The sequence below is a fragment of the Rhinolophus hipposideros genome (assembly GCF_964194185.1).
Source record: "Rhinolophus hipposideros genome assembly, chromosome: 4".
Taxonomy (NCBI): domain Eukaryota; kingdom Metazoa; phylum Chordata; class Mammalia; order Chiroptera; family Rhinolophidae; genus Rhinolophus; species Rhinolophus hipposideros.
Window position 1 is genome coordinate 21,003,602 of NC_138050.1, and position 19,519 is coordinate 21,023,120.

The 19,519-nt window shown below is 43.8% G+C and overlaps 1 protein-coding gene across 1 annotated transcript in view; it reads right to left on the reverse strand.

The window, feature by feature from the left end:
* Positions 1–19,519, reverse strand: part of DHRS12 (dehydrogenase/reductase 12) — a gene marked incomplete at both ends in the record, with an annotated part of 57,146 nt that overhangs the window by 24,203 nt on the left and 13,424 nt on the right. The window contains 5 exon segments of the mRNA XM_081046647.1: positions 10,498–10,579; positions 11,632–11,714; positions 11,717–11,723; positions 17,544–17,600; positions 17,603–17,625. Of these exon segments, the coding sequence (XP_080902773.1) occupies positions 10,498–10,579; positions 11,632–11,714; positions 11,717–11,723; positions 17,544–17,600; positions 17,603–17,625 (252 nt within the window).

A 19,519-nucleotide genomic window follows, 5' to 3' on the forward strand; every position in this document is an offset into this window, starting at 1 on the left:
TGATCTGACATAATAATTAATGGATCACTGGAACAGACTAGAGCTCAGAAAGAGAAGCAACTTAATGAGAATTTGGTATGTGATAAAGATGGCATCGTGACTCAAGGAAAGAGAAGCTTGTGCAATACATAAGCGGTGCCGTAACACTACTTATTTAAAACATGATATATACCGGGGATGCAAAAAAAATGTATACAAGTGGACACTTTGGTCAACATTCCTCAAGCAGTAGTTCACAGAAATCAGAAGTGTCTGGATGCTGATGGGAACCACTTTGAGCACATTGCAGAAGTCACACATGACTTGTAGTCATCTTTTGTTATCAGTATACATTGAGTATTACAATTTTAATATTTTTTTCCTTTCTTAAAATGTATCCTTTTTTGACACACACACCCGCGAGGTCTGACAATTAAGTTCATGAACTTGATGCACTGATGTTGCTAACCTTTTTTTTTTATATCAGGGAGATTATTCATTATGAATTTGTTCCAACTGGACAAACAGTTAACCAAGTTTACTATTCAGAAGTGCTAACAAGGCTGCATGAACAAGTTAGACGACCTGAACTTTTCACCAACAATGCATGGCTCTTGCATCACGACAATGCACCAGCTCACACGGCACTGTCTGTGAGGGAGTTTTTAGCCAGTAAACAAATAACTGTATTGGAACACCCTCCCTACTCACCTGATTGGGCCCCCAGTGACTTCTTTCTTTACCTGAAGATAAAGGAAATACTGAAAGGAAGACATTTTGATGACAATCAGGACATCAAGAGTAATACGATGACAGCTCTGATGGTCATTCCAGAAAAAAGAGTTCCAAAATTGCTTTGAGGAGTGAACTAGGCGATGGCGTCGGTGCATAGCTTCCCAAGGGGAGTCCTTCAAAGGTGACTATAATGATATTCAGCAATGAGTTATTTAGCACTTTTTCTAGGATGAGTTCACAAACTTAATTGTCAGACCCTGTGTGTGTGCGCGTGCGTGCGTGTGTGTGTGTGTGTGAGTGTGTATGTCTGTGTGTATGTGTGTGTGTGTATATATATATATATATATAGAGAGAGAGAGAGAGAGAGAATGAAGTCTCCTTACCTACCTGATACCAAAATAACTTCCAAAATGAATTAGCAAGCTTTATACAGAAAGTATTTAGGGTACCCACGGATTTTTTTCATATAAAAATGAATAAATCAGTGTCAATGATAAATATATAGCCTGACTACATAAAAAATTTAAACACACCAAAAACAAAATTAAAAAGTAATTTGCTAATACAAGGGGAAAAGGCAGTTGTGATGAATGTACCAAAGAAGGCTTATAAATCAACAGTTTAAAGGAAGATGATCACAATAGAAAAATGGGCAAGGGACATGAACAGGCAATTTACGAAAGAAATACAAATAGTCAATAAACAACCACCACAACGAAGTTCAATATCAATTACGAAAGAAATGCAAAAAAGAAAAAAATAAGATGCTATATTTCATCTGTCAGTTTTGCAAAAATGATTCTTTTGAGAATGACAGGACCCAGAGTTTGTTAAGAAGAGGAGAAATAAACACTAGAGTGCTGAAGGGAATATAAATTGCTATGATTTTTCTAGAGGGCACTTTAGTTAAGGTATACCAAAAGTCTTAAAAATGCCAGTTCTCTGTAATTTCACTACAAATAATCCATCGTAAGGCAATAACCAAAGATGTACACAAAAATGTATGCACAAAACTTCATTGTGGAGTCATTTTCAATAATGAGAAATTGGAAACAAGCTAAATATCTCACAATAGAGTATTAATTAAACTGTGGAACATTCATACAACAGAATATATTCTAAATAGAAGTAACATTTTAAAGAATATTTAATGACATGAGAAAACATCTATAATATAATGTTAAATGGAAAAAACACAGGACTCAGAATGATATATACAGTGTGGTTCCAACTAGGAGTAGGAGACATGCAAAGAAAAAGGCTTAGAGAAAAGTTTGGGGAATATAATCAATAATGTTGTAAAGATTTGGTAGGGTATCCGATGGACACTTGTCTTATTAGGGCGACCACTTCATAGACGGTGTAGATGCCTGACCACTGCACTGTACACCTGAAGCTGAAGCTGAATAATACTGAATGTCAAATATAATTTAATATATATATATGTGTATATATATATATATATATATATATATATGGTCACAGGATGTAAAGTACAGCATAGGGAATAGAGTCAATGGAATAGTAACAGCTATATACCATTTCAGAGGGGTAGTAGATTGGGGGAGGGGGGTTATCACTTTGTGAGGAGTGTAAATGTCTAACTATTACATTGTTTTGTACACCCAAAATTAATAAAAAAAATACCAAACATATTAATAGTGGTTGTATCTTAATGATGGAATTATAGGAGAGTTTTAGTTTTATTTTCCTATTTGTATATTTTTATTTCCCCATTTTCTAAATAAATACATATTTGTTTTATTAGAAAAAAAGCGATCTTGAATAAATAAATACCGCCTCCCATTCCTGCCTCACACAAATAAAGTCCTAAGATGGCACCTGCTAAAATGCACACATCCCTTGATTTGTTTAGCTGTGTGCTGTGACCCAAAAATGACAGAAAGGAAACTAACGTTTGGAAGGAGGGGAGAGGGGAGGAGTGAGGAAGGGAACGATCCAAAATGTGGAATGCTGCTGGATTTGCTAGGGTCCTGATAACACTCCAGTGTCCATTAATTTGATTGTTTGAAGAGATTGGAGGGGCCTGGGCACCTTGGGATCCAGATTCCAAAATTGGAGATGGGAACCTAAGGGAGACCTCTACATCAGATGTAGCTGGATGACAGTTCTCTCCTTCTCTCTCCCTGGCCATCTTCCTCTCTCTCTCTCTCCCTCTCACTGCCTTTCTTAAGGCAGAGGCAGTCCAGAGAAAATTCTAGAACAATGATGGGAGTGGAGAAATAATGGGAACGTCAATGAGCCATGTGGGGACAGAGCCCCAGAAAGCAGTTTCCAGGCTCTCGGCCTCACATAGAAAGGTGCTGGCTCGGGTAGTAAATGGCCATCAACTGTGATCAGATGGCCATCAGCTGTGGCTAGTTGACCGTCAGCTGTAACCTGTAAGCCATTGGCCACTAATATAACTGCTGTGGCTACGCTAGCAGAAGAGAATGGGGCCTAGCAAGAGCGGATTGCAGAGAGGCGGATGCCGCCGATGAGAATATAGTGATATGACTCCCCTATCTATGGCTCCGTGGGTGTTCCTTTTTGGCCTCACCATATCCTGCGTTCTTATGTGGGGAGCGGGAGCAGAGACCCCGCCTGACACCCTGCACGACAAGCCACTAGGGCTGGCTGTTCATCTTTTCCCTCATGACTACTGCTTGCTGCCCAATTTTGCCCAGAATGAGACTCCCAAGAAACATGAAACCTGGCTCAGGACAAGAGTCCCTCCTGGGGCTGCCTTCCGTCACCCCAAGAAGCTCTTCTTGACTGAAAGTTTCTCTCCTTCAGCCTCTGTGCCCTCCACTCTCCCTGGAGTGGGTGGGCAGGCAAAGACCAGCCCCACATCTGCACAGCACCGCACGGAAGGTGCCTCTGCATTTATTCTTCAGCGACGGACACTTTTGAGCACCTGCTATGGTCAGGCCTGTGCGGGTGACCTGTGCTCAAAGCTGAAGAGAACGCAGCCTCACCTTCCTGGAGTTTACTGATTACTGAGGGAGGGTGTGGAGGAGAGACTGTTTAATGACGTGACAGCTGCCGGACCCTCGTACTAGGTCTAGGCCAGAACACATATTGCTTTTCGTAAATCCCCTCAGAGGCTGTCCGACCCCTCCCCACGGCACGCTGGTTTCTGCTGGTTCCTGGAACAGGCCATTGCCCTTCCCCAGGCAAGCAGGTAAGACATTTTCCCCTTATCTGGGGTGGTCATGCCCCAGTATTCCCATCCATCCTGCCCCGTCCTGTGTAACCTCTTAGCGCCTGCCACATGGCTCGGAGGGCAGCCATGGCATCTTGCCACCACCCAAGACACACCTTGTATGAAAGTTCCCTTAATAAACTCTTGATATAATGTTGGACTTGTCATCCTCGAGCTCTGGTCTCCCAGCCCTGGGGAAGTTTATGTAACAGAGGGCACCTAGAAACAATAGTATTAAATAATCTGTTTCTTACGAACAGAGGGACTCACTGCATGCCAGCCAATGTGCTCAGAGCTGCAATGCTTTCTCTTTTCTTTTTCATCTATATGTATCTATCTACACATATATATGCAACATTTTACTATATGTATTTACGTATAGTACAACTCTGTGAGTGTGTGTACAGCTCTATGAATTTTTGCAAATGCATAGGGTTGCGCAACTCTATGTATTAAATTATAGTGTGATTCAGAACCGTTTATCACCCCAAATATTCTCTTAGAGTTGCCTGTTCCCTTTGTGGTTACACCTTTCTCCCACCCCTAACCCCCAGCAACCACTGATCTGTTCTCAGTCCCTAAAAGGTTTGCCTTTTCCAAAATGTCATATAAACGGAATCATACGTATATCCTTCTGAGTCTGGCGTAACTTTCTCCAATGCATTTAAGATTCACCCACTTTATCACAAACATCAATAGTTTGTTCCTTCTTATTGCTGAATAGTATTCTGTTGTATAGAAGTACCACAGTTTATTCATCAGCTGAAGGACATTTAAGTTGTTTCCAGTTTGGGGCAATTATGAATAAAAAATAAAGCTGCCGTAAACTTTCATGTGCCTGTTTTTGTGTAAATATAAGTTATTTATTTGGGTAAATAATTCACAACTCTTTCTTTAATCCTTACCTCTAACGTATAAAAGTATCATTATCCCCATTCTACAGAATGGGAACATGAAGCTTGGGGAGGTTTAAGCCGTTTTCCCAAAGGCATAGAGCTGGAGGAACTGGATTACTGACCCAGCATGCATCAGTTCAGCCAGTATAGATTGAGCTTCTCTTAAGGGTCAGCAGCGCCTGCTCTCGATGATTCAGGCGATGATTCAGGCTCTTTGCAAGAAACCCACCTATCAACAGGTGATTTCTAACTGTGCTAAGTTAGGTTCACAGAGGGTGTTGTCGGAGCGGAGAGGAAGAGCGCTGGCCAAGCTCAAGGCTGGGGGCATGCCCAGCTGAGTCACTGAGAAGGGCAAGTGAAGCAGAAAGGGAGTGTTCCAGGCAGAGGAGCAGCAGGAACAAAAGCACGGAGACATACTGCTTGCTAGTGACATGTTTCAACACTAATGGGTTCATTGGCAGAGGATCCATGTAGGGAAATAATAGGAACTGTGTTTGGACAGGTAGGTTGGGTGTAATAGCAAAGGCCTTCAGTTCCAGGTGAAGGGATTTGGAGGTTAAACTCGCTGACAATTCGCTGACATCTCTACGGTACTTACATTTTCCAAGTACTGTGTTTCTGTGGGAATCTTGAAGGTTTGTGAGCTAGAATGATGTCTTAGAGGCAAAATGGGTTTCCCATGGTAAAGATTATTGATAAATTGGAATGCCTAGCACCAAACCCATTCAGTGCCTGCCTTGGAAGCACTGTTCTTTGCTTTCCTCTGAGGCTTCATACCCTAGCTCCCTTCACGGATGAAAAGAGAACTTACCATATAGCTACTGAAACTGTGTATGTATGTAATACCCCTCCCTAGACCCCGGAGCTCCTTTAATTTCTGAATCTTCATCAGTGACCACAGCGTCTGGCACACAGTAGGCGCTCTATAAATGTTTATTAAACAAACAAGATCTTGTGGTTTTCTTTTTAGTTTCAGGTGCACAAGACAAAGTAATACTTAGCCGTTTATCATTTATATCGCTCACACTGTGTGAACCCCCCCATCCACTATCCCTCTGACGTGGCCCAGAGCCATTACATTTCCACTGTCTCTATTCCTAATGCTGTACTCCACTTAAACAAGATCTTTTATTCATTAAATATTTTGGTTAATAAACAGTTACCATATCAAACTTAGATGACCCATTTCCAAAGAATTAGAATGTAACAAAACAGACTGTAGCGGCAGGTTATTGTTTGACAGTGTCCAAGCCCTGTTCATTGGTTAATTGGACGTTAGCAGATGTGAAGCAAGCAGGGGCGTGGCATGTGCTTGCACAGTTGGGCTTCTCCCATTGCCTTGGAACATACTCTGGCCCCCGTGACGGTCCCAGGAGGATGTGAGAATTTGAAACCTATTCCAGACCTAACTTGTTGCTTGGAGACACCCCACTGAGCTCAGCTGAGATCAGCCCACCTAGCAGACCTGCAAACAGTCAGCAATAAATACATGCTTATTACTGCATGCCTGCTTATTATTGTTAGTTATGTAGCAATAGCTGAAACAACCCTATACTAAAACTGCACAAACTATAATTTTGCTGTCCTTTGTTTAGGAAGGTGAATCACAGACTCTGGTTTTAGACAGCCCTCAGTTTCCTTGTCTGTAAAGTTGTTATGAGGAGGGAAGGAAGTAATCCAAGAAAAGCACTTAGTACAGCCCCTGGCACATGGGAAGGGCTCAGCGTGTGTTGTTGTTATTGTTATTTTTTTTCCCTGGACCTTGGGTGTCTGCTTTAAACAGCAGTTATCATTGAGTGTGGGGATATGCCAGTGAGTAGAGAGCTTCTAATAACTGAATGTCAGGCAACGGAACACTTACTCTGTACTGATGCATGCTTTTCCAAAATGACCTAAACTGCAAACCCCGCCTTCTGACAAAGAGCAAAGGCACCATTGCCTGTTTATTACAGTCAATTAATTGATGATGCAGCTGTCCTGGAGGAGGTGGAATCAGTGTCCTCTTTTGTGTCCTGTGATGAGAGAGCCTAAGACGTGGGTGAGAGTTTGAATCTGCTAACACTCAGGCTGTGGCAGCCTGCCAGCCCAGCACTTAGCACAGCCTTCCCTGCCCTCCCATCTGTCTTTGCTCCTCACAGACTCTTAATGCCACCAAATGCTAACAGGCACAATGTATAAGATATGAGAAGACCCAAAACGTGAGCAACCGGATTTTGTCTCGTGAGGTCACTTCGCCTGCACGCGTCATCTACCCACAAATCTACCCAGGGCAGCTCATTTTGGTGTCACTGTAGGGTAAACTACGAAAATCTCTCCAGGACCAACCCACCCCACAAAAGGTTAAAGGGAAGTATTCCCACACTTTATCTAATTCATATACTATGCTATCTCCACAAAGAGACGTGAGTAGGCATGGGCTTTGACAGTATCTTGCATTCAACTCCAGCTTCTAACCCTTTAAGATCTGGTGATAAATTCTGCAAATACTGGTGTTGTCCTGTGTGGGAAATCTACTGATGTTTGCCTGGAGATAGGCAATGTTTCTCGAGGCCCAAATGAATCTTAGAAAATAGAAAACAACCTATGCCGCGTTACATAATCGGGCTGGAAAAACATGTTTTGTATTAGAATGGCAGCCAGCAATTTCCTAGGACTCAGACAGAGGTCTGGCTTGTTCACTCGGCTCTGGACCTGCTTAAGGATGACAATGTTTTAACCTCTCTGTTTCTGCTCAAAGACACATTGAGCTGCCCCCTCTGTCACTGACACGCCTCTTTGTATGGTGGGCTCTGTCGTCCATTCTAGAGAGATGAATAGATATCAAAACATGAGAATGATTATGCTTCTCAAAGAGGTTGGGGAGATCAATAAAATGTTTCTCACACAAAAGGGAAATGAAAATGAAGAGATATCAAGGTCCTTAGAAGCAGACCAAATCCATACAAAAGAACAACATAACCAGCTGTCTAATCAAAAAGGCAGTCCCTTAAAGCCTATGCTAGCTGTCTACGTTCTCCGTTCTCTGTTAATGCAAAGGTACCAGACCGTCCTCTAATTAGGGCCTCAGCCCTGGCGAGCCTTTCCCCCCCCCCCCCCCCCCCCCCCCCCCCCGGCAAGGCTGAGCACTCCCTTCCCAGCACTTACTTGACCATAATACAGTGCTGAGTTTGAGGAGGAAGGGCTGGGGGTTGGAAGAATTGCATCCTGGTTATGAATATGGACGGAGGAGGCAGATAGATTTGGGTTCAAATTCTGGCTCCTCCACTTGACCTTGGCCAAATTACGCAACCTCTCTTGGTCCTAGTTTTTATCTGTAATCTGTAGGTAGGAATACCTCCATAGCAGGACGGTCATGAGGTTAAGTGACATACATACGCACCCCACTCATGAGTGCCCAGCAGGAAACACCCAGTTGAATTCTGCTGGGAGGAAAGGTGGGTGGGTGGGTAGGCAGCAGAATAGCTTCTTCCTAAGCAGTCCCACAGGACCCTGCCCTTCGCAGAGCCCTGTCACTACACTGAGATTCTTCATAATTTTTAAACAAAGGGCTCCACATTTTTGTTTGGCACTGGGCCCCACGAATCACAGAGCAGCCACCTGGAAGGCCAGCGGTGGCACTCTGGGGTCTCTGCCACCCAACAGTTACAAGGCGACCCCCAGCATGGCCCCACATTCAGGTACTTTGGCAATGATACCACATTTGGAACAAAGTCAAAGATGGAAATATTTTGCACTAAACCTGCACCATTTCATAGCAAGCTTTCAGATATTTGTTTTTTTAATTTTATTTATTTTTAAATACAATCTCACCACTGGGGAGAAAGGTTCTTCCTCATTTCTGATGTTTCCTTCCTCCATCCGGGGGAATGCAGCACTCATCAATAATTAACTTAGTAAAAAAAATAAATAAATAATAATAATAATAATAATTAACTTAGTAAACTTGGGAGTGTGGGGGATAAAACAATTAATACTTTCCTCCCACCTTCTAAATTCTTCTAGCTGTGCTAACAAGCAAATTACCAGAGACAGATTAACAAGAGAAAATCAGTTTTAATACATGCACATGGGGAATTCAAATAAGCATGAAAAATCCAAAGACAATGAGGCAATGCCAGGTATATATGACATTTTAGACGAAAAAGAAAGGGGTGGGAAGGGAATTAGATTTCAGATATGAGAATGGGCGATTTATAGATAGTTGAGGAAGAGCAAAACACATATGGTAGGAACATTCTTGCTGGCAAGTCAGAAACACTGGGACAAAGGTGGTATCTAGCTAACAGCCCCCCCCACCCCTCCATGCCTGAAGCCCTCCTACTTACATACTTAATTCAAATGAGGCTAAGGAGAACATCCTAAGACTGCCGTCCTGAAGCAGGTTTTTCTATCAGAATCTCTTGGGAAAGGAAGGGAGGGTCAACAGTTCTTTCTGACTCTTTTTTTTTCTTAACAAACAGCTTAAAATCAGTATCTCAAAAAGCAGTTTCAGGGTGGCAAACTTTGGCTCCCTTCAGGAGCAATAAAGTGGGCATACTCAGTCCTGCTCCCCCTTTCTGCTTTCCCTGGGGGGGAGCTGGTGGTGTCTGTCCTAGGCCAGCCAGCTCCAACAGGTGAGTCCAATTCTTGGGTTCAATACCAGGAAACCTGTTTGATTCTCACATTGAGCATACCCTTCAACTAGCCTTATCAAAACAACAGTGATATTTTGACTTGCGTCTATTATGCCATTATCTTACTCCTAAACTTGTGCAGTTTTTGGCTCGGAAGAGAGTTGCTATATAATGGACACCCTCAATGACCCCACAACCACATGAACCCCTGCCATCCATCTTGTGATTTAGGACAATATTTAACTAAAACACCTCATTAAAAGTTCAACTTACTATGAGGAAGTGGTAGAGATACTGGGGAGAATTTTAGATTCAACTCCAAGCTGAAAAGTGCTGAAAAATTCTACTCCTGACCCCTTGGTTCAAGAAAGAGAACATCCGAATAGGCCAAAAGCCTGGTATCTTGGTTCTAAAACTTTAGTGTACATCCAAATCGTCTACAGGGCTTCTTAAAAAACAGATTTCAGGGCCAGCCCGGTGTCTCAGGTGTGGGAGTGCCCAGTGGCTCAGATGGTTGGAGCACCGTGCTCCTAATGCCGAAGTTGCGGGTTGGATTGAGGAGGGGGGAAAGGGGAAGGGAGCGGTGGAAGAAGGGGGAAAAAAACACAACAGATTTCTTGGCCCCAACCCAGAGTTCCACTAGCCTGGCATGAAATGAGTCAGACTGTTATTACAGAGCAGGAAGCAGACCCAGGTGTCCTGTGTTCTAACTGAATGCCCTTCTTAGTCCCTCTTCTTGTCTCACAGTTGCGCCCTCCTCAGCCCTGACTGGAGGTTCCCTTGGCTGCAGCTTTTTTACTGGCACACTCCACCTGAGCCGAACTTACTCTTCCCACCAAAATGATGTCTACAATGAGCCTTGAACGCTCGAGAAAAAAATGCTTCAACAATACTAAGTATTAGAGTGTTTTATGAAGAAAAATTAATGCAGTGAAGGATAAACTTAAAGCAAATGCAATCATGCCAAGGACCAAGAGCCCAAAAAGTTGATCAAAGTTTTTCTGATCCTTCTATGGTGTCATCTATGTCTATTTTGCTAAAAACAAACAATAAAACTGCATGTACTTACCCAGAGAGTTGGTAGCAAAGTTTTTTTCAAGTCCATCTTCTGTGAGCTCTCTTGTATTGACCATGTAACCTACATTATTGATCTAGAAGTCACAGTTGCTATTTTGAAATAAAAGAACATAGGGCTAAAGGACCTGTTTCCAAACCCCACACCTCCACTGCCACCACCAGTTCCACATTTAAGTGACAACAACAATTCTGCTCAACTGTCCCTTCACTCCAAACCCCTTCCAGGAATGCCACTCGTGCAGAAAACTCAGCCACATAATTGTGCAGAGATCTCCAATTACGAGGGTTTGGCCAGGCAACCTCGTTCATAATAAGGTGCTCCGGGAATTTGTCTAGACCAGTGCCATCCAGTAGAAATACGTAATTTTAAGTTTTCTGGAAGGTAGCCATAATATAAAGAAACAGGTAACATTCATTTTAATAATGTATTTTGTTTAACTCAGTCTATCTAAAATAGTATCATTTCAATATGTAATCAATATAAAAATATTAATGACAGTTTTTTTTCACACTAAGTCTTCAAAGTCAGCTGACTTTTACACCTGTAGCATGTCTCCATTTGGACTAGTTACATCTCAAATGCTCCATAGCCACACTGGATACCATGAGACCAAACCTTCACCCACACAGGCATTGTGGAGCACTTTAGAAACTATTTGGGTAGAGAAGCAGCTCCAAGTGAAATTTCTGGGATGAGCAGACAGACACCATCCTACCTGCCTACTCCCGGCTCTCTGTGGAATTCCACACTGTTACTAAAAGATGCGCTTGTCTGCAGCAGGCATTCTTTTGGACAGCTTTTTAATTGCATATTTCCCTGAGCCTCTAATTTTAATACACTAGTCCCCAAATCTACAGAGCTCAGGAATACAGATATAACAGTCATCATTTTATGAAAAATGGAACAGCCTTATCCTCACACAGTCCCTCCTTTCCCCACAGATCTAACCAGCGTGCTTGTTAGAGTGAATTTGGTGAGTAAACTTGATTGCATGAACAGGCCTCACCATAAAAGATTCCTACTAAGGGTCACCATAAAGACCCACAAACATACTTATCAGTTCACATCCACACAGATGAAAAACATGCATGAGATTTAGCCTCTCCTTATGTTTATAAAGTGTACCAGAACATTGGGTTTATGTTCCTGCTTGAAATTTTCAACAAATTTCCAGATTTTCTTGGGATCAGACAAGTCCACAATGTGCAAAAGATGTTCTAAACCAGGATGGAAAAAAAAGAAAGTTGTAAAGCTTTTTTAAAAAAGATGTAAGCTAAAGAAAGTACAAAGAAAAAAAAAGAATAAAAACAACAAAAAGATATAAGCTAGTTTTTTTTAAATTAAAACAATACGTGTATCTGGTTTTAAAAATCAAATAGGAATGATACAAAATGGAAAGTAATAGTTTCACTCCTCAGAAATAAGCCATTGTCCATAATTTCTTGTGAATCATCCAGAAATATTTTAAGCATTTTAAAATATTATAATATTTATATTATTTACATCATATATAGGCATATTTAAATATTATAGACACACATATATTAAACTTAACATATTATATATATTATAAACATACTATATATAAAAATATACATTTATATATAAATAGGATCAGACTATACATTGCTCTACATCCTCCTTTTTCACTTAGCAATGTGTTTTGGAGATGTTTTTGTTATATATAAATCTACCTTATTTCTTTTAATGGCTACATATGTAACATACGGATATGTCATAGTTTCCTGCTGCCAATCATTTAGGGGTTTTTGTCAAGATTTTGCTCTTAAGACAATATCTAAGGCGTATCATAACTATTAGATGACAACCTCCTGTGACTCAGTCCTTACTGACAGTGTATGTCAATTGCTGCCTTATGTTATGGTTATCGCTAGACAGCACTCCCTTTCCCATGACACTCAGAACTCCTTAATGGAAGAACCACATTGAATGCCCCCCTTTTCCCTTATGGAGGGACACACATACACGTTAATGATTAACATATGTTGGTTGTGTGGCCCTTTTTCTAAGTTCCCAGCACATGAATCAAACTTGTATTTTCAGTATCCATTGAACGCAAGGATATCGCCTCTGAGCTCCTTATCACCAGCCTCAGGCAGAGCGATTCCTGCTGCTGCAGACCTGAGAACTGAACCTACAGATGCAATTCGGAGCAACAGCCGCTAAAGTGGAGATTTCAGCGCCGGTCCTCAGTCTCCCCATTAATTGAGCCACAGAACCCTAATGTGTACTCAGGATTTATTTCTACTGATCTTAAAACATTGTTTTCTCACCCTGCGACAAAGGCTCAGAGAATGAGAAAACAGAGCAAACCCACATTTTCATGACTAAATACATGAATACAGACTAAAGTCTGTAGTCAGCTTGAATACCATATCCAGCTTAAGTCTGGCACAATTAAATATACCTCTACCTTCAAAAGATAGGAAAAGCATTGCCTCTACAGGACTATGCTCTTTAAAATAATCTATGAAGGCCCTTGCTCAGCCAGTGGACACAGTCCTGTGTCGGTAGTGAGCGCCCACCAGTGACTGCAAACTGAGTCTAGACACCTAAGCCTTTCATTCTGAGGCCTTCTCCGTGACCACCCTAAAACTCCCTCCCATCCAACAGTGCTGCGTAACACATACAAAATCCAGGTTCAAAAAACAACAAAATTCAATGGAATGGAAATCAATTCTCCTTTCAACGTTCCACGACCTCCTTGAGCTTTCTGGAAGTACCCGAAGTGTCTCAGCATTAAAAGGAGGTAGCGGCAGGGAACAGAAACATCACTGTCCCAGACGAATCAACCACAGAGCCTGGTGAAATGAAGCATTATGGAAAGATGAAGGAAATCATCTGTCCCCCTCTGGGAGAAAACAGGGGAGCAGAAAGCACCCAGAAGGAGAGGCCAGCAGCCTGCTGTGCCCAGGAGGAAGCACTGGGAACAGAGCCAGGTGTGTGAAAACCCTGACTGCTGATCTATGAATGACAAGGCTGGCCCTAGGAGCCACCAGGCCCCACTCTACTAACTCGGAAACCCTGGATACTAGTATGGTTATTGAAACTGGACAAAACTCAACTGGATCCTTTCTATGGATGTGCCACCATTAAGGCTCTGTGGGGTCCAGGAATCATGAGGTGACATCATGGGAATGCCTCTACCCATGTCAGAGGGTGAGTCTGATGAGCAAATGGAAAATGGTGTATGAAGGTGCCCTCAGGAGTAGAAAGCGCTATGTAAGAATGAAATGATAGTTAATATTAATGTCGAATACTCAGGAAGTTAACCAATAATTCTCAAGAAGTTGGAAATCCACGTTGGCCTGAGAGAGATGGAGAACAGAAACCCCTGTTTGTTTGTTTTTTATCTTGGTGCTTTGATGTTGATGGGGCTCATTCCCACAAGACATAGGGCACATTTACAGCACCTTCTAGCCTCATCAGGAGTGTGGCAGGAGTTAAAATGTTGCCCAGGCACTGTAGCTCTGTGATCTTTCTCCTCAAAACCCGTAAACCTAATCTAAACATGAGGGGGGAAAAATCAGATAAATCCCAATGGAGAGACAGCATACAAAATGCCAGACCACTGCTTCTCAAAACTGTCAAAGTCTTCAAAAACTAGGAAAGTCAAAGCCACTGTCACAGCCAAGAGGAGACAGGAGATGACAACAAAATGCAATGTGGTATCCTGGATGGGACCTGGGAATAGAAAAAGAGCAGTTGGTAAAAACTAAGGAAATCTGAATTATCTATGGACTTTAGTTAATAATAATATATCAATATTGGTTCGTTTTGTTATAACAAATGAACCATACTAACATAAAATGTTAACAAAGGGGAAACTGGCTTTGAAGTAAATGGGAACTCTACTATTTTCACATTTCTGTACATCTAAAACTATTCTAAAATTTAAAAGTTTATTTTCAAAAAATGTTGACAACGAAGACAAAAGTCTCATGTCCTTCTACTGAGGCAGCAAGACGGGAATGAACTGCACCAAGAAGTTGCAGAAGGAGGGTCCACTCTGATCTTCTCTTGCAGAACCACTGGGGACACTGAGCCACAGATGGGCTGGTGAGCGGGGAGTGAACTCTGTGACTAGCATTCCTTCCCCCAAGCTTGTGCCATACACACACCCTCTCCAGGAAGAGCACCTTGGCGGATAGTGCACACGCCTGGTCTTACAGGCCAGTGTGTGCAAGCATCCGATTCCCACCCGACCTCACACCTCCCCGGTGCCCGGCTTGCCCACACTCACCAGACTCGACTGGCCTGCTGCATACCCTGCCCAGGCTCTCCTGTCCAAGACACCACTGCTCTTTGATGTCCATCCAACCATGCAGACATGGTTGGGCCCTCCAGGGCCCTCACGGCTCTACCACACACCTCTTCTGTTTCGGGGAACTTGCGGGCTTCCAACTCCCACTGAGGCAGGGCAGAACTAGGGAACTTGAAGCAGAGAATGTTAGGTTGGGAGTGGTAAGGATAGCATGAACAGTATTGATGACACCAGTAATAGTAGCTTCTCTTACTGGTTGAGAGCTGTACGTCCTACAATATCCTGAACTTCCCATGTCATAGCACTTACTATGTTATGTTGGACAGGGTCCAGCAGAAACCTGAATGCAGGGACGGGTTTCTCAGGGGATGAAACAAGGTGAGAATTCAGTGGGACTGAAGAAAACCCAGAGAAGGGAGCTCCTACCAGAGCTAGGCTGGAGGAACAGCGGAGGAGGTGGGGGGGCCCAAACCCAGGAGCCAATGTGGACCCCAGAAGGAAGAACCACAAAGGAGACTCAGCTGCTGTCAGGGAAGCTAAACATCCTGCTTCCACCTTTCCCCCACTACCCATCTTCCTCTAATGCCCACCATTGGCCAAACCTAGCCAGAAGCTGGCTGATGAGGGAGCTGGAGAAACACATACTGCGGGATCCACAACTTCCACTCTCCCACGCGCCCCCACTGTGACGCAGCTGCCAAGGCAGGCCCAGAGTGGCACACAGGCTTCATCGAAAGTGTCTGTCAATCACTTGAATTCCCCCATAAGACTATAAGGGGCTGTATCTATCTCTATCATCTCTAGCGCCAGCTCCTAGCACACTGACGGACGTATGGTTCACATTCAAATATATGTTCATCAGTGAATAAGGTAGTATCATGCCTATTTTTCAGATGAGGAAACTGAGGTTCCAGGAAGCTAAGAACATTGCCCAAGCTCACAAGGCTAGTGAGTACAGACCAGGGACTCAATTCAGACCCCAGCTCCTTCCCACTCCCACTCTGTTTGGGGGTGGGTGGGGGCTGTGTGTAGTGAACTGTTTGAAGCCATGCAGCAGTGCCTGTTCACAAACAGGGAGGAGCAGCTGATCCCTGGTAGAGCCTGGAGGAGACACTGAGTCAGGGAAACCACACCCACGGGATGAGCAGACAGGCACTGAGTCCTGGGCTCTCAGAGCTCTCAGGCTGGAGGCTATTTAGAAACACAAAAGAGCAGGGAATTTTCTGTGTGTTCCTTCAAATCCCATCCTGTGTATGTGTATGGGGAGTGGGTGGGCAGTAGGTGAGGGGCTCCCTGTCTCGTGACCACAATAAATATGTGTTCTTCTCTCAGCTCTATATCCCTCCCAAAGATGGCGGAGGTGGATATAAGTTTGGCTCAATATTATAAACAGAACCATATTGTCGTCTTTTTCCATATAAATCTACTTCATAAAAAATGAGGCCCAAACCACAGCGGGCTGGAATCCAGGCGAACCCTCCTCTGCCGGTGGCCTGAGATTAGTATTCTTGTTGCATCTTGTAGCAGCACAACCGAAAGTTATCAGCAGGCAGACAGCCAGTTTTCAATCTCAAGAACTGCAGCCCAGATCGCAGCAGCACTTGCAGACATTAGAGGAAGATTTAGACACCCTCACACTCATGCCAGCACTAAGCCTCTGTAAGGCATCTAACGGCGTGAGACTAGGGGTTTCTGGTGAGAAGGGAAAGGAACAGCTACTTGCTTGGGAAATGCTACTGGAAAAAAAACCCAAAAAACCTTCATGAGCAGATGCAAAATATTCCATTCGCGATTGGGGGATTCTTTTCTCTTTGGCCATGGTCCAAGCCTGAGGGAGTGGGCGTGCTGTCTGGCCCTCCCCAGTCCCTCTCATGGGCCCCTCAGTTGTGGGCAGTTATTGGAGCAGCAGCAGTAGTTGGGGTGGGGGGGCGGTGAACCTGCTGGAGAAGCAGGTTCAGAGAAGAGAAGAGGAAACTCTGGGGCGGGGAATGGAAAGAGGACATTTTCCAGTGAAAGTGGGGGGCCTGTGGTCACTGTGGGTCATCCCCATGGGCCCCTTCTCTCCACTTTACAGTGGGGTGCAGGTTTCCCACGCAGGGCCAGCTTCATGGGGCACAACCTGTGCAGCTGCACAGACCCCCCATTCAGAAGGTCCCCATGGTTGTTTGAATGCTCTGCCTTCAATATCTTCAAATTATTAACTTTTACACAAGAATCCCACATTTTCATTTTGTACTGGGCCCCGCAAATTATGTGGCGGGTTCTGCTTCCAACACTCTTAGAAGAAGAAGACCGCAAAATGTGAGCCAGGTCTGAAAGCTCTTGTTAGAAAGTGGCTCTCAGCAAGACCAAAATGTTTTTTGTTGTCCCTCTTTATTAGAAAGACTTTGGGTCAGTTTACAGCTTGGTTCAAAGCACCTGAGTCACCCTTGATATATCTCAATGACCTGGGCTCCTCCTGAGGTAGAAACCTCAGTGGGCCATTGTCTGGTACAATGTCTCTGCAGAAGGATGGGCCCCTGCCTGCTGGCTTCACAGGCAGCCCAGGGAATGGGGTCAAGCCTAACAGTTATGCAGAGGTCAACCCAGCCATTGAAAAGCACAGCTCTGGCTTCCACTGGCTGAGGCTGCCTGAAGAGCAGAAGCACAGACACAGGCCATTGCCACTGAGGGAGCACCACCAAGAGTCCGGCCCCCTCAACGCTGACCCGAGGCATGAAAACCCCAGCAGGAGGGGTGAAGAGCAGTTCACCTGGCTACCACTCTCCCTGATGATCTCACCTTTGGCACCTCTGCTTGGTCTCAGTCTCAACAAACCAGGTGAACTGTGCCACCTGGTGGAATTCAACGAAACTGTGAGTTATAGCAATTGCTTTAGCTATGGAAACCATCTTTTCCGAATAACAGATTAAGACATATGGGCTCCCGAAAGAATACCCGAAATTCAGACCATTCAGGTAATCTAGACAGATGGTCCCCACAGTTAGAGCAACAGATGTTAACAGTGAAGGTGGCCCTGGAACCTGCTCTCCCACCTATCTGCTCTGACTGACAGAGAATCTGGGATAATGTCCGGATCCTTTAAGGGTCTGAACACATGAAGGATAACAAATGTCAGTCTTAGTCACACCTGCACCCCTACCATCTCCCACAGTACCTGACACAGAGGTCACTACCTGGCTGCACATCACAAAGCTGACAATTAAGTTCGCGAACTCATCCTGAAAAAGTGCTACATACCTCATTGCTTAATATCACGATGGCCACCTTCTAAGTACTCCCCTTGGGAAGCTGTGCACCAACACCAGCACTTAGTCCACCCTTCAAAGCAATTTTGGAACTCTTTTTTCTGGAATGGCCATCAGAGCTGTTGTCGTATTACCCTTGAGGTACTGAATGTCATCCAAATGTCTTCCTTTCAATATTTCCTTTATCTTCAGGTAAAGAAAGAAGTCATTGGAGGCCAGATCAGGTGAGTAGGGAGGGTGTTCCAATACAGTTATTTGTTTAGTGGCTAAAAACTCCCTCACAGACAGTGCCGTGTGAGCTGGTGCATTGTCGTAATGCAAGAGCCATGAATTGTTGGCGAAAAGTTCAGGTCGTCTAACTTTTTCATGCAACCTTTTCAGCACTCCCAAATAGTAAACTTGGTTAACTGTTTGTCCAGTGGGCACAAGTTCATAATGAATAATCCTTCTGATATCAAAAAAAAAAAAGTTAGCAACATCATTGCCACAAGTTCGCGAACTTAATTGTCATCCTTCGTATACTCACCTGGAGGGTTTTTAAAGCTCCACATGATAGGCCCAGGCCTGGGTAGCTTTTCAAAGCTCGCTAGGTGAGTCTAACATTCAGCCTACATTGAGAACCACTGGCCTAGCAAGTACCAGGGATTTGATAAACAGTTATTGAGGAGTTGAATCCACAAATGACACTAAAACTATTCTGCCAAAGGCCATACTGTCATTAATCAAGGTTTATTCAAAGCAGAATGCCTCGGCTGGGGCAGTTAAGAAGTAATCATTACAGAACCCACTTTCTTCACTTAGATAGCCCACTTTGTTAAGTGGGGTCTGTTTCATGGGTGGCTACAGGTAAACCGCGTAACCATCAGCCCCTCATCTCCCCTCCATTTACCCCCTATCTCCGCCCACAGTGCCTCAGAGTACCTCCCAGACGCTAAGACACAGTGGACTCGGCAGATAATTTTACAGTTCCAAGTGGTATAATATTCCCCTGGAAAATGCCTAACTTGATTTTAGAGGAAAAAATAAAACATCTTCGATATCTTGAAAAGTGATAAATTCCCAACCTCTTTTCCCAACTTCTGCTGGAACATCAATGTTTCCTAGAGAAGAGGCTCTAGAGAGACATGGCTGACTTTTCTAGCCACTCTAGTGCCATTTAATGACCAGGGCAGTTGAGTTCATGCAGGAAATTCTGGCATTTAGCCAGAGGGAGACTTCAGCTGATTAAATAATGTATGGGGCACCCAGAGAGCACAGCATCAAGGTTAGGGAAGTGAAATAGGAGGCCGTCCCCACCTGCTGTAACCCTGCAGGCTAGACATCAGGCACCAGAAAGGAGGTAGGAAGTTTAATGCACTTCCCTCTCTGGTTGTTCTGGGGACACTTGTTCTTAACTAGGGTGCACAGCCAAATTGCACTGGACTCCTAATCTCTGCCCCACACCCCCCCCCCATTAGGAAGACATGACCTAGGGACAAGT